Source organism: Dryas octopetala, chromosome 1 (genome assembly GCF_963921425.1).
Source record: "Dryas octopetala chromosome 1, drDryOcto1.1, whole genome shotgun sequence".
Classification (NCBI taxonomy): Eukaryota; Viridiplantae; Streptophyta; class Magnoliopsida; order Rosales; family Rosaceae; genus Dryas; species Dryas octopetala.
In genome coordinates this window covers 12,905,528-12,923,553 of record NC_141366.1, presented here as the reverse complement: position 1 = coordinate 12,923,553, position 18,026 = coordinate 12,905,528, and the positions used below count along the sequence as shown (strand labels likewise).

Genomic DNA, 18,026 nt, shown 5'->3' with positions numbered 1-18,026 from the left:
TAAATTTGAGAATAAATATTCTACCACTAAAGACAAACGGTAAATTTCTAAGTGATATTCTTGAGATAAAATGAAAATTTTCAAAATGAATTGGAGAAACATTTGGATGGAGTACTATTCCCCAAAATTTATCTTTTTTACAAATAAAGTACAAAATTCATATACTATTCCCTAAATTTATCCCTTTTATAAATGACATATAAAATTTATATAGCATAGTAAAATTTATCATCAAATTTAAAAAATATATAGGAAAAGAATTGGAGATGCTTTTAAGGATGGCAGCTTCATCTCCTAATCTTTAGTTTCTTAAATTAGACACCATTAGCCATGAAAGAAAGGTGAGAATTATAGTTTAGTCTTTTTTAGATGGGGTGATTTTCTACTTTAGTTTTTATAATTTTAACTATTTGTAATCAAGTTTGTAGTTATTTAGTGATTGTAATTAAAAATAAGTTATATAATTTTGTTCATATAATTTGAGACATTTTTCACATGATTCTCTAATTCATTACACTTGAAATTTTTAAATCCCTAATATAATGGTATGTAATGGTGGGAGAATTGTCATTGAGTTATAAACGTAAATAACCTCACACACAAACTAATTAACTATTGTCACGGCCAACATTAAACTTTGATCATAAAAACAGACTTTGGTATCTCATGTTATTATGCTTTAGCTAAGCAAGCTTTGGTATAATGGTATGTGATGGGTTGAGGATGGGCCAACTTAGCACAAAAGTGAATTATATGTGTGTTTGCTCCAAAAAAGAAAAACAAAAAAACAAAAAAGTGAAAAATGAGTCAAATGACAATTACAAAGTTAAAACTTAAAACCAATCAAACCAACATGAGCCATGGACCCATGGGCCCGTGGCACCAAAGTGGAATACGAAATGAACAGCCTTTTGATCATCGTCCTCGTCCATTTCACTTTTCAATAAAATAAATTTAATTTTTGTAGAATTGAAATTTGGCAATTTTCTCTCTCTTTCTCACACTCACACTGTCTGTCATGCACATTCGTTACTCTCTTACCCTGCCATTTTTATCTTCCATGGGAACCAAAACGGCTTAGACAGAAACAGAAAGAGAGAGTCTCTCTCTCTCTGTTCCATTGCCTTCAGCAAACTTCTCCAGGTAATCAACCTCTCCCTCTCTCCGTCCACATTGTCATTCATAAAAATCCGATTTTTATTTCTTTTAATTAGTAATCGCTCTCTAAAACCCTGATTGTGGAATCGCATTCTATACTATACACATTATTCTGTTCTTTGATTATTATCATATGCATATAGGCTATAGCACGTGCACCTGTACGACATTGTTGCTCAATGTGGTTGATTTTTGGTGAGTATGCATATAACATACGTATAAGGTTATGAAACAATACGCATATATGTATGTGTATATACACAAACATTTTTTGATATATAACACATATATAATTTTGATAAACCCAGTCATAGTTGAATTAGGACTTTATAGTTTCAAGATTAGTATGAGAAAAGAAGGAAAAGATAGAGAATTTCAGAAAATAAAATGAGGATTGGACTGATTCATATAATTGTATAATATAAGAGAATCAAAGCTCAAAACTTTATCTAACCCATTGTCCTCCATTGTGGGATGTTTATTCTGTGAATATAATTGAAGGGAAAAAGAAATTTATTAAAATTACAAGTTGCTCCCTTGTGTTCTTGATTTTAGTTTGTTCTCCTTTTAGTAGTTGTGGAGGCAATGTGGCTTGCTGCTTGATAGACAAGCTTGTATATGTAATAAAATTGAGCCTCGCATAGCATTGTGATGGATTTAAAATTAACATAAGATCCAAAATGCCAACTAGCATGCAAATAAAGTCCATTATTACAAATTGTGGTGGAATCCCTTCTGTGACCTTGAAAAGTTACTTCCCATTTTTATTTTCTCCTCTGGTCTTCTATTTTAAAATATTTTCTTTGGTTTTTCTTAACTTGTTGAGATTCTTGATAACTTTCTACCAAAGAAGAAAATAGAAATAAAACCATTTTTAGAATACACGTAACGGTTTTCAAAAGATATGGAAAAAATGTAATGCCGGTATAAGACTTAATTTGCCAGCTAATGCAAGTGTTTTCTCTGACTAATTTTCTCTCCCCCGCTCCCCCTCTCTCCTCCCCCTCCATGTCAAGCTAAATGTAACAGGATTTCCAGCCAAAGGATATAAGAGGGCAAATTGCTAGTGGTAAAGAGCGTGTGCAACACCACTTTTGGCATCGCGTGGAACATGGAACATACGTTTCATGTTTATGTGGAAGCTTAGCAACACAAACGTTACACTTTCTGCTCATGCATCGAACTTCCAAATTTTTTCATTTGTTTGTTCTAAAATTTAGATATTTTCCTCGTGATATCACTAAAGAAGCTCACCTTTCTAGACACTCTAGTTCACTGCATTCTACTTCACTAGAAGCATCAGAACGTAGAAAAGGAGACAGTGGATCTCTCGGTTCCATTGCACTTTGAGCTCTTAATCCTGTCCAGGTGATCAATCTTTCATTGTGTTTTCATGACAATCAGTTCCTCACTGTGATTATATGCGCTTGAAAATTCTTTTATTACTCCAAATAACGATGTTGATGATCAAAATATGTTCTAAGAAACTTGTATTCTTCTGTTTTATGATCAAAAATTGATTTTATGCATTTTTTTCATCCTGTTTGGTTGGCAGAAAAATGGAGTAGAAATGGAAGTAAAATTTTGAGTGCTATATATACTTTTATTGTAATGTTTATTTCTTTTATGATCACATTTTGGTTTTAGAGTCTGCAAGGAGTTAAAGGTAAAGGAAAATAAAGGTTGTAATGTAAATGAAAGTTCTTGTGGTTCTTTTGTTGCTGATGTTGAAACATCTGAAGCCGAGTGTTACAATCTGTTTGGTTGTTGATAAATGGAGTGGAAGGATTGATATAGAACTTTGAGAATTGTGTTTTCTTTCTTGATGAATGATTTTAGAAAAATCAATATAGTAAAAAAAAAAAAAAAAGGAAAACAATATGATTGAAATTTCCTCTTGAGTGTGTGGGTTCTATGTGTCTGACCCTTTCTTTGGGTGTTGGGAAACTGGACATTAGAACCAACATCTTGAGAATGCTTTTTTTTTTTTGTTTCTGAAATGAAAAATGGGAACTTTGCCTTGCCAAATGTTGTTTTAATCTTGTAATGGTTGAATAAAATTTCTGATGAATATTTGTCCATTTATCATCTCTTTTCCTGCTCTTCCTTGTTAGAATATAAAATAATAGTTGGTCAACATTCTAATAGGTTGAGTTTGTGGGAGCAGTGGTAACCCAAGCAAACCTATTAGAGGGGCAGATCATGAATTCAAATCTTTGCAATATTAGTGTTGAGTTCCGCGTGTTGGGATCTCTAGTGATGGAGAGAGGCCCACACATGATGAGGAGTGGAATATAAACCCACATCCTAATAGCTTAAGATTTTGATAACAGTGATAAAACAACCAAACCTATCACTAATCAATCATATAAAATTAGTCAAATATAAGACCTTTATTTTACCCATATTCTTTTGGATGCAAAATACTTCTTTTAGTTCTCACAAACAGAAATATCTCTATTGATTACATTAACCTGAAGTACTAAACTAATGTTGTTGTCTCCCTTGAAGAATTGACTTCCTATTGTCATCACTAGTTAGTTTAAAATAATTGATTGATACACAGCAGCTTCGGTAATCTGTTCCCTTGTTGATGGAGTTCCAAATTATGTATTGACATTGGTATATATTTTTTTTTATAGTCTGTGAAGAATATCTGAAAATGCAAGCACTTACCTCACATTCTGCAAGCTGTAACAATGAGGAAAGGGACTTGGAGTATTTGCTTGAAGTTTTTGGCTGTAAGTTTTCTCTTCAGGACATAGCCTCTGCTTACTGCCAGGCGAGGCACAATGTAGATACAGCTGGTGAAATTCTCTGCACTTCACATGTAAGCTCCTCCGGAAGTACTGGTACATCAAAAGCTAAATTTGAAGGTGCGAGTGCAGTTCCTACAGGACTGTCATCAGACAACATTCTTCAGAAGCCCTCTAATGGAGTGGGCAATACTAGAGCATCAAAGTCAAAAAGACTTCCTGTATCTGTGGGTACTGTTTCAGGTGTGATTGGAAAAGAGTACATTAGGCCCTGGACATCAACAAATGAATCTACTGAAATGAAAAAACCAATAAAATTAGATTTGAAAGAAGTGCCTGTCTTTGAGATATGGAGTGAAGATGCCCAATCAAGCATGACAGAAAAGAACAACACAATGAACGCCAATGTTGAAGAATTTCTATTCAAAATGCTTGGAGATGGCTTTAAACTTGATATGAATGTGATCCGAGAAGTTCTTGGTAAATCTTCTTTGAAATTTGATTTCTTCAATTCTTGTTCTGTGGTTAAATAGGAGGTGAAGCATGCCTTTGTATATTGTAGAACTGTCATTCTTTTCTGATTAGGTTCTTTAGGTTGACAATTTGTTTAACTGGGAATCTCATTGAATGCAGGGCTCTGTGGATATGATGTGCGAAAGGTATAGTGCACATTGTTAAGTTGCTTTTATTATTTTATAGCTGCTATAGTCAATACTTTTGCACCCTAGTATGATAAAAGGAATTATGCACGAAAGCCTGAATAACTTATTGTTATCTTATTATTGGGGTCCAAAGTCACTGCTGTCTGCCAATTAGCCCACTGGCCCCATTCTCTGCTTGGCATTGGTCCTCTCTTCCCGCAACTTCAATTCAATCACTCTTTCTAGATTTAGAAGTGCACCTCCTTCAAGAAACATAACCCCAGATCAAATGGAAAAAGAAAAAAGTTAATGGCTTCAATATTCAATTTCCAACGAGTGATGCCGAGACATTTTCGTCCCTTTACTGCATAAATTTTCATTTTTACTTATTATCTATGTCATTAATTTCAAAGAATTGAACTTTTGATTTTGCAGAGCATGGAGAAACTTCTTTTCATGTCAGCATCAACCTTGGAGAAGTCTGATGATGTTGTCAGTTTAGCTAGTTTAAAGGTAAGCTTTAGCTCTAATGCATTCCTCAACCAATTACAGAAGTATGGTTTTTTAGGCAGTCAAGAAATAGTCTGTTGAACAATTTGAAGGGAAATTTCCCAAATGGACAAGTGACAAGAAAAGTATGAGAAACACCGGTGGGAAGTTTGAGGTAAAATCACTTAATAACAAGATGGAAATACACCTGAGACAGTTTGATCTTATTTAGTGACATAGTGTTTACTCTAATCAGGCTTGATATGAATCAAGTTGTAGACTTGTAGGCATTACCTGGATCACAGGTAGGCCAAACTAAAGTAGGAGCTGAGCCTGTCAGAAATCAGAACAAGTGATATGGCCATGATTGAAAAGAAGCAATAGTTCTTGGTGGAGAAAGCTCTTGTCTAGATAATGACTGACTTTTGAGATTAGTTTAGTTGAATAGTTAAGCACTTGTTTTATGACAATTAAATTTGTCCAATGGCCTGCTTTGGTTTGCTAAGTTAGAACTCAAGTTACAACATGATATAACCATCAATAGCTTTTCATTTTCTTGTTCTTTCTATTCAATTTAAGTTTGTTTGTTTGTTTGTTTTTTTTTTTTTTTTTCTAACAGTCTACAGAGAAGTGTCCAGATCAACATTCTGCCCACAGGTATGTTAGCGTTTGCTAGTTCACTTTAGAGGAATCTTATTTTGCTTTCACTTGGGATAAACTGCTCAGTCTTGGTCATCTCTTTCACTATGTGCAGGCTAGAACTTAAAATTGTTTTTGTTTACACTCTTGCAGCGATGGATCCAGAGATATGGCAAGAAATTTAATTGAATCATCAGTAGAAGACAAATATGGGCTTGTCCAACAGAAAGAGATTTTAGAAGCATTTTTTCATGTTCCTGAAAGATATGAGGAAGCACCACTTAAAAGAAGTCTCTCAGTAAGGAAAGTGAACAGATCTATGGCATTTGGTAATTTGGTGGTTGAACCTTACAGAGACACTCCTGTTGAAAATAAAACTGCTACTGTGGTACCACATGAAGTTACCAGGGCAGGTACAAACTTTAATGTTTGCATTACTATATAATTTATCAGTAAAGATTTTTCCTTCTCCTTTAATATTTTTTTTCTTTGAAGATGTTGGAGGAAGTAAAGATGACTACAGTGTCAGGAAACTATAAGTTGATGCTCATTCTTTTGTTTTTCTATAACATGGATTCCAATATATTGAACTTAGTTGAAAGCAAATTTCCCTTAGCGAAGCTGAATCTAATTCGGTCTTTACTGGATTAGAGAAAGGAAAATGTATATGTAGCATCTCTATATGGTATTAAAATTTTAAAATAAAACTTGGGAACATGAGGAAATTATTAATTTTTTGGAGAGAAACAGAAACTTTATTTATTGAAAAACAACTGAGCGCAATTTGTGGAAAAGTTATCCACATCAGAAATACAACTAACATCTAAAATATAACACCTGCTCAAAATAATACAACATACATTTGGTTCTATATTCTGCCTACCTCTATTTAGTTTAAAGTTCATAATCCTGATAACTTCTAACTTTGTTTTAAATGTTTGATCAAAAACTGTCCCATTATGGAAGTATGCTATATTTCATATGTTCTATATGTTAGTTCAGGGGCCATCCAATCACATTTCCCTGATCCAGTAACTGATCTAGTCCTTTGGGATGCCTTTGGCTATTGGCGTAGTTATCATGGGGACTTGGCCAGCCATTCTTTAATTTGTCACTTCATTTCAGTTTTCATGGTGCTTGACTTTGGGATATAATTTTTCCTTTTCCTGTTTCTTCCATATAAAGTTTTCTAATGCTTTTACTTTCTGGTACTGTGGTACGTGAAATCTCCTTCAAGCAGAAGATGAAGATGATGAGAATAGCTATGAGGTCCTACGTAACAATGTGAAGGAATATTGGATTACAATGAAGGAATACTATAAAGCTGTAAGATCCTTATTGTATGAACTTTTTGAAAATTTACTTGCCGAATTTTTTTTATGGAATATTGGTGAATGGGGGTCTGTCACTATCCATAGAAAGGAGAAATGATAGCGATGTTATTACTTTCTCCTCAAGTTTTCTGCTTGTGGAGCATCACTCCAAAAATTTTCTTGCTTACATTTGATTTTCAGCTTGCAATTGTGTTGGTTCACAGATATCCTGATAAATTGATCATTGTAACTGTCATTTGGCATAGGTGAGTAGTAACCCTCCCACTTTCTCTGCAGGCTTCTGATGCATTTTCTGTTGGTGATCGTGCATGTGCAGATAAATTTCTAGAGAAGGTATAATTTCTTTGTTTTTATTTAGTAAATTAATTAATGCTTAAAGATGGAAATAACTGTGCTAGTTTCTCTCATTAAACTTTACTTCTCTCAATATAAAATCCTTGGAATATACGTCCCACCTTGTAATGATTTGATTTAGAATCTCTTTTTTCAAATCGTTATTCCCTCAGTATGCACTGGAACAGTATTTGTTAGAATTCAAAATATTGAGTTTCCCATGTTATATGGCTTTTCTTGTGCCTGCTCTTCACAACTGTTTGTGTTCTTGTCACTTCCTTACGAGTCTTCAACCTAATTGATGTTACCTAGTTATCCTCAATTTGGTTTTAGGAGTTTAATAGGTGAGGGCCGTATTCTTCCTTCTTAATAGACATAAAAAAAAAAATGATTAAATTTACTACCGATAGTCTGGGAAAAGAAGGTTCGAGTAATATTCACCTTTTGTAATGCTCAAAAATTGTTGTTGGTTCTAGGGACATTTCTTTAACAGAAAGGCCCGGGAAGCAGATGAAAAATCAGCTCAAAAGCTTCTTCAGACCAGGTTGGTGTGAATGTGGGTGATTCTTGAGCCATGATTTATGTGTACCACCTCATAAGATGGCATAACAGGAGTGAATTTGATTGCAGAGATGATGATGTGTCTCTTGACTTGCATAACCATGAACCGAAGGAAGCTATACGTGTTCTAAGACTCCAATTAACCTATCTTTCTGGCACCCCAGGTTGGTCATCACGATCCTCCATATTAAAATTAACAAGATGAAATGACTCTGGGTCTATTATGGAAGAAATAAGGACAACATGGATTTTTTTTTTTTTTGCTTTTGTTTTCAGCTTTTAAGTACCTTAGGGTCATAGTGGGAACCAATGATGAAGATACCACAAGAGGGGCGCGAAGACGCCTGGTATGACTACATCATTAAGTTAATTTATGTTCGAAATTTTCTTTGTGATATCAGCCTTTGCTCTTTGTTTCTTGGTCTAATGTTTTCAACATTTAATTTGATTTGGATATAATGTGTTCAACATTTCATTTGAGCTTCAAGCAATTATTTTCCACACTATTTTATGTCTATGATCCTACTAATTTCTTTTGATACATCAAATCATGCGGAGAAAGAAATTACAAAATATTTCTTAATGCATTATGACTCCACATGCTTTTCTATAAAAGGAAATCTTATCTTTTGAAATTTTATTGTGCAGATTATGAAGCAACTGGAGAAGGAATCAATCAAATGGACTGAGGAGGAGAATGGGCGGACAATAGTGATCCGACTCGATGTAATTGACCCGAAACGCCTGAGCTTCGCAAAAAAGAAGAGGGAAAAAATGGAGAGCTTACCTTAAGAAGGTTATAATAAATGTTGCTTTTGTTAGGAGGTTGTCCATTTGGCCTTTGAAATGAACTTTTCTTTTGTGGCAAGTTGATAATAGAGTCTAGACGGATGAAATTCAAGCAACACATCGTCCAATCTATCTTTTATTTAGCTGGAAACTGCTTATTAAATGTCTGTACTTGTATAAGTTGCCCATATACATGTTTGAGTTACATTTTGAGGGTTATAATTCCTATGGTTGATTTTGTTGTTTTGTTAAATTTGATGCCATCAACTTGCACCAAAGTAGAGCACGTATGTCATAGCTTATGTGCTCCCTTACTTTGTTCCTTCCACCTAATCAGGTTAGCTTCTACATTAGAGGTGGTATTGCGACCTGGACAAAACATACCATACTAGCATACACAATTCTCACAAAATAAAAATTCACTTGATCCACATGCTAGTAAAAAAATAACAGAAACTCTTATAGTTTTACGTGATCCACAGATGCATCCAGAAAAATTTAAAACAACTAATCAATTTTTCCGTACTAGTTAAACTATTTGTCATCTCAAAATCAAATTATTTGTGTTTTGACATTAAATATGATTATTTGTGTTAGTAAGTCATGTAATTTAGATTCGTATGGGTCAACCAACCCTAACCCATTAACTTTGTTGTATCGTGTTGAAAATTACACCCCTACTTGTTTCTGAGCAAGAATCCATCTCCATGAGAATAGTTAGTTGCGGGCTCAGTTATTGCTTTAGACAGCAAGTTCTTACAGAAAATTGCCACATTTGACAAAATCTCTATCACTACCATCGCAAACTGCATCCTATATAAATGCTTGATCATTCATATGTTCGTTGGTATTTCACTTTTCAAAAGCAAGATGAGCAGTTTTCATTAAGAACTTTATAGCATTGCATATACTTTAATTCAATCATTATCCTCCAAATTTCTCGCATTTCGCTTCCATGAATATTCAAATCTTCTACTGAGGCACCCTTTTCCCTCTTGGTTTCGCCTAACACTTGAATATATACAGGTAAAACACAAAAATTCAAGGAATAGGGTAAGTATCGGAAGGCAGGATTTCAGCACCTTATAAACGGTTTCTCAAATTCCATTAAGCTAATTTTGAGGGAAGGAAAATTAGACATCTAAGGTATATATCATTGGGGTCCTTGGGTAAGTCTCTGCATCTCATTTTGGTCATTTAGAGTTTGAATGAGAAGTGGAGGAGCATACTGGGCAGTCCCTTGGTGCTCTTCAGAATCCTGGCAGAATGAAAGAATGATGGTATCAATTGACATCTCCACCACTGCAAAGAAAAGGGTGGCAACCACATAACCAAGACCCCAGCAAACCTGCATAAAACATATAAGAGCAGATTTAATCATCAATATATTCATACATAGCATCAAAGTAAACAGGAGGTTCCAGACAGGCATTTCTCCCTACCAACAACAACAAAACCCACACCAGTAATGAAAGAGGTTCTGTTCACCCACTTTCATGTTGTAGTCTTATTTAGGTTTAATGCTTTCATCAGACAATGAAAAATCATCACTAAATTCTGGTCAGAAAAATCATCACTAAATTGCATTTTCCTGAATCACAAACATACCAACACAGGAAACAGTGGAGAAGAGATCTTGTTGTGGGCAGATTTGTATTTGTGGGTATCCAACATGAGGAAAGCAAAAAGGGCAGTTGAGAGGCTGACACACAATTTTCCGAGGAATAGGATAACATCTCCAATCACATTCACCCTCCCTATCCGAAGGATGTTACTTATGATCAATTCTGTTGCGATTGCAGAAGCCTTAAAGAAGCTTTTACCCGTTATAGCAATCTGCAACAGTAACGAACATAGTTTCAATAAACCAGCCAGATGCACTAACTCTATAGAAGAAAAGGGTATAAAACTAGGGCAACCAGAAATTGGTCGGTGCAAATTCGATTACTACTAGTTATTATGTCAAAATTACCATAATGTAGGCATTGCGATTAACAGATTTGATTGTCCACTCAATACACCTCAGGCAAAATCTAGAAGTATGGAATGCAGCCTTCCCAAACCAGTTATCAGGTGTGGTACCAGCAACTTTCAGTCTGCGACGAATTGACTCAAGCATAAAGCGGACTGATTCTACAAATGACACAATCAGAGAGCCAAGAGCAACAGACCCAAGGCTATAGCGCATAAGCCGTTTCATGGAGGAAAAGACTGGAAGAAATGGAATTTCAGGCTGCATGGAAGAAAATAATGAGCAATTAAAGAGAGAGTAAGATACATATGTGTATATTGTAAGTCTGGATGTTTATTTTATTGTTGTAAGTATCTATGCATACAGCTTAGCAACTTACTGATGTTTCACCACGAGCCCAATAATAAGAGGCAACAGAACCCGCAATCACAGTTGAAGAGCATGCGATGAAAAATTGTGTAGCCCAATAACACCCAAATAGGTGGAAAAGAATGGCAACTCCAATATGGGGGGTGTAATGAATGCTATAACCGCAACAGCGATCACAGTTCACTCGTTTTGATGCAAGATCATAAGCACAGCAGTTCAAGTTGCAGTCATTCTGGACAACTTGACCAGAACTGAACAGATGGAGAGCAGCTGAAAACCAGAACATGTAAAAAATTGCAAGGACTGTATATGGAATGATTGGAAATATTATGAGCGCTTGAGCTTCTCCTATAACCTTCGCAGCAACCTGCATACACTATTTACTTGTTACACAGAGAAACCAACAAATTTTTTGAAACCGAAAGGTCTCTACAACTTTGAGTACAATAAAAAATTTCAACAACCATTTCTATGATAATTTCATATGATTAGTTGGATCATACTTGCCTTAAGGACAGATGTTGCCATAAGAATGCGGCGGACTATAGCAATTGATGTAAGAACAGCAACAGCCATAATAAAGGTCATAAGAACAGCAGCAGTACGGAGATGATGCAACTCCTGAAAGATTGAAACCGTCGAGTTAGTTGAAGATAAATACAGACAACTTCCAAGTTAGAAGAGCTCGGTTAATAAAGGTACACACCCTTCCAAATATGCGAATGTATGGATCGTGCTCACCAATGATTGGGGAGATGGCATCATTTCCTATCCATCCAGCTAAAAGCAAGCAAGAAAAATAAAATTCAGCACAGCATGTTTTTGAATATTATCCACATACAATGCATACAACTTATAGAAGTAAACAAGTAAACAATTTGATTATAAGCAATATGCTTGAGTCTCAAACAAGTATCAGAATTCAGAGATCTGACTTCTATATTCACTATCAATTGAGAGTCTATTAAACCAAACCTGTCAGTGCTAAAGATTAGATTGAGAAGAATGCTATCTGAACCAAAAGAGGGGGCAAAAGGTGTTCTTGTATGAAAGCTTGGAAAAATGTTTCTAGATGCAACTGTATGGAGAGTAAAATTATTAAAATTGGCAAAACCCAGTTAATGACATCCTCCCCCCCTCTTCGGATAACTAACAGAGGATAAACTCTTTAAAACACATTGACCATCAGAATAGCATCAAACATCTATCAACCAGAAGCAAAAGAAAAATTGAAGGAAAAATGGCATCAGATTAAACAGAAATAAGATCCAACTTCCGTGGGTGGGGGGAGCCATTGTTTGCTGCTTTAAAACCCATACCCATGGCTTACTAAACAGGTGGAAAAAGAACAGTAAGAGATAGCTCCTGACCTTTCAAGTAATAGAACAAAGTGACTGATACTATGAGAATATTAAAGAGGCCGACTGTTATCCAAGGCATTGCGGCAACAAAATGACGAATCAGAAGCAGCCAAATCACTGACAAAAATAGTGGCAAGATTCCCCCGCAAACAATCAGCACTGGCCATGCCTTTCCAATATCAGCCATGTATCTCTGCAAATAAGATGTAAACAATGAAATTTTAAAACTCTGGAAAATGCAACAGGCATATACTATAGACAAAAGCTACATACTTAATGAAAGTAAAAAGGAAAAAAAAAAAAAAAGGGCTGGGGGGTTCAATTTCTTATAGCCTGGTTGGTTCAATTGGCTGGGAAGTAGGTCCCGTGAATAAGGATAGCTCTTTTACCATAACTATCAACAATAGCCCTTGATATTTCTAAGGACAAAAAGCAGAGAATGGATGTTACACTAATAGCCAGACATACTGAATTAAAATTATACATAGATGACAGATTCTTTTAATACAGGCATAGACTAAGGAGCTCATAATGCTGTCTATAAGTGAAAACGCACTATGGTTACTCAAAAAACATAATTCTGGCTATTTTCTCTCAAGATTAGTATGCCGATTGTAAAAAGAAAAATCAAATGCTGAAACTTGACATAGAGAAGACAAAGTTACATTTTTACAGATAATTTCATAAGCATACTCAGTTGTAAAGAAGAAAAAAGTAGTAAACAAACAATCGCTGCTCAACCTTTAAGACAGATGACCGAGAGTTGATGGACCTGTGAATAGATTTATCTATAATAATGTCCTCATTGATATTCACTCCACCCATTTGCTGCCAATGCCTCAAGGATATGTTTGACGGACGAGCAATAAATTGGCAGCTCCAATGAACTGGAAAAGGGAAGAGTTTTTAGTAATGTTACAATGTTAAAATAAAAGAGATAAATCTGGTAAGGAAAGTATATAGGGACTGGAAAGTATATAGGGACTACAGTTGTCTTCCAATAAGTGAAAATTTCAAAAGCTTTCTCCCAGTGATAGACATACACAACAAACATCACATATGCAGACAAAAAATATTTGTCCATGAACACAATTATATAAAACGTGATACGATTTAGTGAGTCCACTTACCATTTACACTTGGAAATACGACAGGGTAACAAGGACCCTGAAGTTGAAGAGAGGTGTTTCTCATTTCAGGTGTAAGAAACTCAAAATAATCATAATTCCTATCAATCCAATCATCCATTGATAGACGGATATCTCCTTCGGGGTAATCACACACCCAATTAAGTGAATCTTCAGAAGGGATAGGGCAATCCATTACACATATACTCCGAGCATTGGCCAACTTGAATTGATTGTCTTTTAAACCACTTAGGTAAACCTGATTAGGATTTAACCAATATCTGAGTTCCAGTTCACGGAGACCAGGTTTTGCATGTTTGTCACCGCAAACATTTCCTTTGTAATCCAGTCCATAAGTGAGCCTGGTGAACCACAGCACTATTAATGGCAATGATGAAACAACAAAAATAGAATTCAACTATAAGAAAGAAATGTAACCATTGTTTAGCAAAATGGAGCAAGCACACAGAAAATATACAATGTAGCCAAACATAAACAAAGTTACCGCACAAAACTGAATGAAAACTACACAGAATGCAGACCAACTGGCCCATGTAAGATGCAGTAATTTTTATCAAAAAAGAAAGAAAGAGATAAACTGCCAGGACAAAAATGTACAGAACTGAAAATAGCATTTCAGATTTCCGAAAAGTGAATGACGTGAAATCTAATTTTTTACATATTACATAAACTCAGTATCTCATTTTCACCAGCAACCAATCAGTTGAACATAAAAGCAGAAGGTAATATTATGTTCAATCGAAAAAGGAAAAACAGAGGAAAATTGAAGACCCACCAAAGATACTAGTGCCAAAAACAAACTCAATTGAGAAATCCCAGTGTTGCTCAAAAATCACCAATACTGAACAAACATGGTGTGTTAAAGGTAGTTACTTGGAAAATAGATAACGACGGAATTGTTTGTTCAAAAGAACAAGCAAACCCAATTTTTTTGGGCTGGAACCAAACCCAATGAAGGCGGCAACTTTTGTACTGATGTTATTCCAAAACAGAAGTAATAGTGGTATATGGAAAAATACCAAAAAGAAAAACGAAATGCTCATTAGTAATACCACAGCTGTGAGAGCTAAAAAAGGAACCCATTTGAGATTTTACCTTTAAAATCACACAAAAAACAAAATTTTGCCAAAATGAAAGGTATGGTTAAGATTCTTACCTTAATGGGTTTCCTTGGTTAAATCCAAAGCTGGAGTTAACAATCATGGCGACCCAGAAGGCTATAAATATTACAAGGAACACAAGGTCTCTGCATTTCCTGTTGTGCATAATGATTGAACCGATTTGGGTACTCCCATCACTTGATGGATACCTTCCTATGACTGCCCCCAAAGGACCCCTCATTTCTACCAAACGCACACACTGTTTCTCTGTCAATCTTCTTCAACAATGAGAGAGAGAGAGAGAAAGGAAAATACAGTAGCAGAGTTTTAGCTGGGAGTGTGTGAAACAGTGAGAGTCCCAAAGGAAAGGGTTTTAAGATTTGGAATAACTTTTAATGAACTTCTATCTCTCTCTTTCTCACTTTAAGACAAAGATATCACTAAAGCGGGGCGGGGTATGTAATTTACTTCGTATACATGTCAGGTGGCTCGGCTTATACTATTGGCTCATCATACACTACTATGTTTTTTTTTAATTTATATAATATATAAATTAAAAAAAAAAAAAAGACTACTATATATAAATGTGGAGAGATTTTAAGAAAAAGAAGTATGGAGTACCATATTGTCTAGTTATGGAACTTATGGGACAAGGAGAAATTAGTATTTCAATCATTTCAAATTTATCAATATTGTTCATTCGTAAAAAATGAATATGTGCTTAGTTTAACAATGCTTTTAAAATAATTTAATTCATTTTATTTTGTTGAACTTTGACATAAATAACAAAAAATACTTTTCATATTATAGAAGCACATTTTAGGGTTTTGGAGAAGCACTTGATACATGCTTCCTCGGGAAAAGTTTCAAAATATATTTATAAGAAACTTTGATATTTTTACAAAAGCTTTTCTAATAAAAGCGTTATTGAATAAAACACATCTTTCAAAATACTTCCAAACAAGCTAATAGTTATGAGTTGTCCATGATTTTGTCCATATTTTTTGCAAACCAATGACTCATCATTCTTATATTTATATATGCTCATATTTTTTATATTTATAAGAGAATTTAGTTTGACATTACAATGTTACAATTTAAAAAAAATTAAAATTCATTAAATAGCAAAAGCAAAAGCTGCATATAGTTGAAATGAGCCAAGCCTTAGCCGGCTACATAACACAAGTCGTTATGGGAGGGGCATATATTCAAAAATTTAATAGAATCTATTACACTAATATTTAAATCCAGTAATTCCGCCGCTCAGTTTCAGCTTAGCTGATAAAGTAAGGATCACATTGATCGGTGTGTGACAGTGTCATGCTCACCCATCTTTTTGTTCTCATTCTACCAGCCGTTTATAGTATTGGGAAAGGTATTTTGGCCAGATCATAGCCATCCAATGGATATAAATTAATCCAGGCTTAACCAGATCTTTTTTTTTTTTGGCCAAATTAACCAGATCTGAATGAGCTTCTACTATTCATGACCAAGAGGGAATTTTATGAGGTCATAGACAATTGACCCATCAAAAGCAAAAAAGAAAAGTGAATTTCTCAGATTCCCCACTTCATAAATAATGCTTTTACTTACTCTGTGCCATAAAATTAGCTGAAAAGATTGTTAAAAAATCAAGTATAAATAAAACAAAAGGTTAGATTTTATCCTAAATCTTTTCATGTTTTCTTTCTGAATAATTTGATCACAAGCACTCCATGAAAGGCATGGTGTTGATAATTCTTACGAATTTGACTTAAAATGCTAAAGACCAAACAAACTCTCATAATAAAATGAATTTGAGTTTAGAAATATCCAAAATATCATCGGTTATAACACTTATAATAAATTCGACAAAAAAAAAAACTTACAATAAAAGAGAAAGATAAATTAAAAATATGACACAAAGCTAAAACTAGTAAGAAATTCGCTAACAATTAATGTTGCTCCTTGTAGATATGTGTTAAAGAACACTAATGAATTAATGTACTAATGTCATTAAGTGTCCAAATTATGGTGTATAATGTCATGTTTCTTGGTAAAGATATCAACTATTTAAATAAAATCTTCAGCATTCTCATCAAACTATGGTGGTGATGTGCCTACTACATATAACATGTATATATAATGAGTTGAAACTTGAAAGCATGGTAATGGCCATAAACACTATGAATTGTTTGTCAAGGAAGAAGAATCATGTAAGTCTTTGCAGTTCATAAATTCCGATGCCTTTCATTGTTGGAAACTGTCCGAAAAAAGATCAATTTGAAACCAGAGGTTTGCCTGATTCATTTCCAATAAATTATATTGACTAGACTTTTTTTTAAGACTTATTTGCACATTTACCCCCTGATTTATAGGTTTTTTCTTACTTTGCCCCCTCACATTTATTTGTCTCATATAACCCCTTGAACTTTTATGTCATTTCCCATATGGTCCGATTCTGTCAACTCCGTCAACACCACCGTTAGAAATGCTGACGTGGAAGGGTAATTTTGTAATTTCAGCCGTAAAATATATTTAAATTAATAAAACTTTAAATTAAAATAATATTTTAAATCTTTACAATTCAATTAAATTAACAAAAAAAAAAAAACCAAACCCCTCCCTCCCCACCCACTGCGTAGGCCGGCCACCCCTCCCTCTCCACCCACTGCACATGCCCTCATCCCCCTCTTTTTCCCTCTCTCTCTCTCTCTCTCTCTCTCTCTCTCTCTCTCTCTCTCTCTCTCTTCCCTGCACATGCCAACCACACCCACCCAGCCCCAACTCCACGCAGCCAAGCCCCAGCCTAGCTCCGCCCAGCCTCACCCTCCCCCAATCTGCCCCGCCCTCGATCTCTCTCTCCCCTGCACATGTCAGCCACACCCAACCAGCCCCAACTCCACGCAGCCAAGCCTCAACCTCGCCCTACCCCACCCAGCCTAGCTCTGCCCAGCCTCACCCTCATCCTCCCCCAATCTGCCTCGCCCTCGATTTGCCCCACACAACCCAGCCTCGCCCAGCCTTAGCTCGGCCCAACCCCTCCCCTCGCCTAGCCCTATCCCAGCCCAGCCCTGCCCTCACTCTACCCCGATTCGCCCCAGCTCGACCCACCCTCATCCAGCCTCTCCCCCTCCCCCTCCCCCTCCCCCACCCAGCCCCTCCCACACCCTCCTCCGCCTCCCCCCAGCCCACCTCAAACCCACAATCCAGAGAAATATTTCTTTTTTAATTAAAAGTTTTTATTTAATTAAAATTTCAGGTTTATATTTTTAAATAAAAAAATGTGGGAGGGTTGCAACATGGCATATTGGGTCCCACAAATTACCACATGGCACAAACATGGCAAATATTGGTCCTCTGTGGCTGAAAAGACGAAATTACCCCGCCACGTAGA

At 35.5% G+C, this 18,026-nt stretch overlaps 2 protein-coding genes across 2 annotated transcripts; one reads left to right on the top strand and one right to left on the bottom strand.

The window, feature by feature from the left end:
* Positions 1-984: 984 nt before the first annotated feature.
* Positions 985-8,898, top strand: SDE5 (silencing defective 5). Its single transcript, XM_086229335.1, has 13 exons — positions 985-1,143; positions 2,421-2,526; positions 3,801-4,394; positions 4,548-4,573; positions 4,991-5,068; positions 5,664-5,701; positions 5,837-6,096; positions 6,924-7,009; positions 7,294-7,350; positions 7,827-7,894; positions 7,981-8,075; positions 8,188-8,258; positions 8,560-8,898. The coding sequence occupies exons 3-13, from the start codon at positions 3,821-3,823 to the stop codon at positions 8,701-8,703; spliced, it is 1,497 nt and encodes a 498-aa protein (XP_086085461.1). The 5' UTR covers positions 985-1,143; positions 2,421-2,526; positions 3,801-3,820; the 3' UTR covers positions 8,704-8,898.
* A 645-nt stretch (positions 8,899-9,543) lies between these two features.
* LOC147298053 (Plasma-membrane choline transporter family protein) lies at positions 9,544-14,967 on the bottom strand. Its single transcript, XM_086227898.1, has 10 exons — positions 14,707-14,967; positions 13,533-13,891; positions 13,144-13,289; positions 12,412-12,595; positions 11,748-11,821; positions 11,549-11,662; positions 11,052-11,408; positions 10,673-10,933; positions 10,309-10,536; positions 9,544-10,048 (listed from the first exon to the last, which is right to left on the bottom strand). The coding sequence occupies exons 1-10, from the start codon at positions 14,889-14,891 to the stop codon at positions 9,854-9,856; spliced, it is 2,103 nt and encodes a 700-aa protein (XP_086084024.1). The 5' UTR covers positions 14,892-14,967; the 3' UTR covers positions 9,544-9,853.
* Between the last annotated feature and the right edge of the window lie 3,059 nt (positions 14,968-18,026).

Coding starts and splice junctions, on each gene's coding strand:
- SDE5 (XM_086229335.1), top strand. CDS start 3,821: ATGCAAGCACTTACCTCACATTCTGCAAGCTGTAACAATGAGGAAAGG. Junction 4,395..4,547: donor TGTGATCCGAGAAGTTCTTG/GTAAATCTTCTT, acceptor CATTGAATGCAG/GGCTCTGTGGATATGATGTG. Junction 8,076..8,187: donor CTATCTTTCTGGCACCCCAG/GTTGGTCATCAC, acceptor TTTTGTTTTCAG/CTTTTAAGTACCTTAGGGTC.
- LOC147298053 (XM_086227898.1), bottom strand. CDS start 14,891: ATGAGGGGTCCTTTGGGGGCAGTCATAGGAAGGTATCCATCAAGTGAT. Junction 12,596..13,143: donor CTCGGTCATCTGTCTTAAAG/GTTGAGCAGCGA, acceptor TCTTATTTGCAG/AGATACATGGCTGATATTGG. Junction 10,049..10,308: donor CTCCACTGTTTCCTGTGTTG/GTATGTTTGTGA, acceptor TGTTTTATGCAG/GTTTGCTGGGGTCTTGGTTA.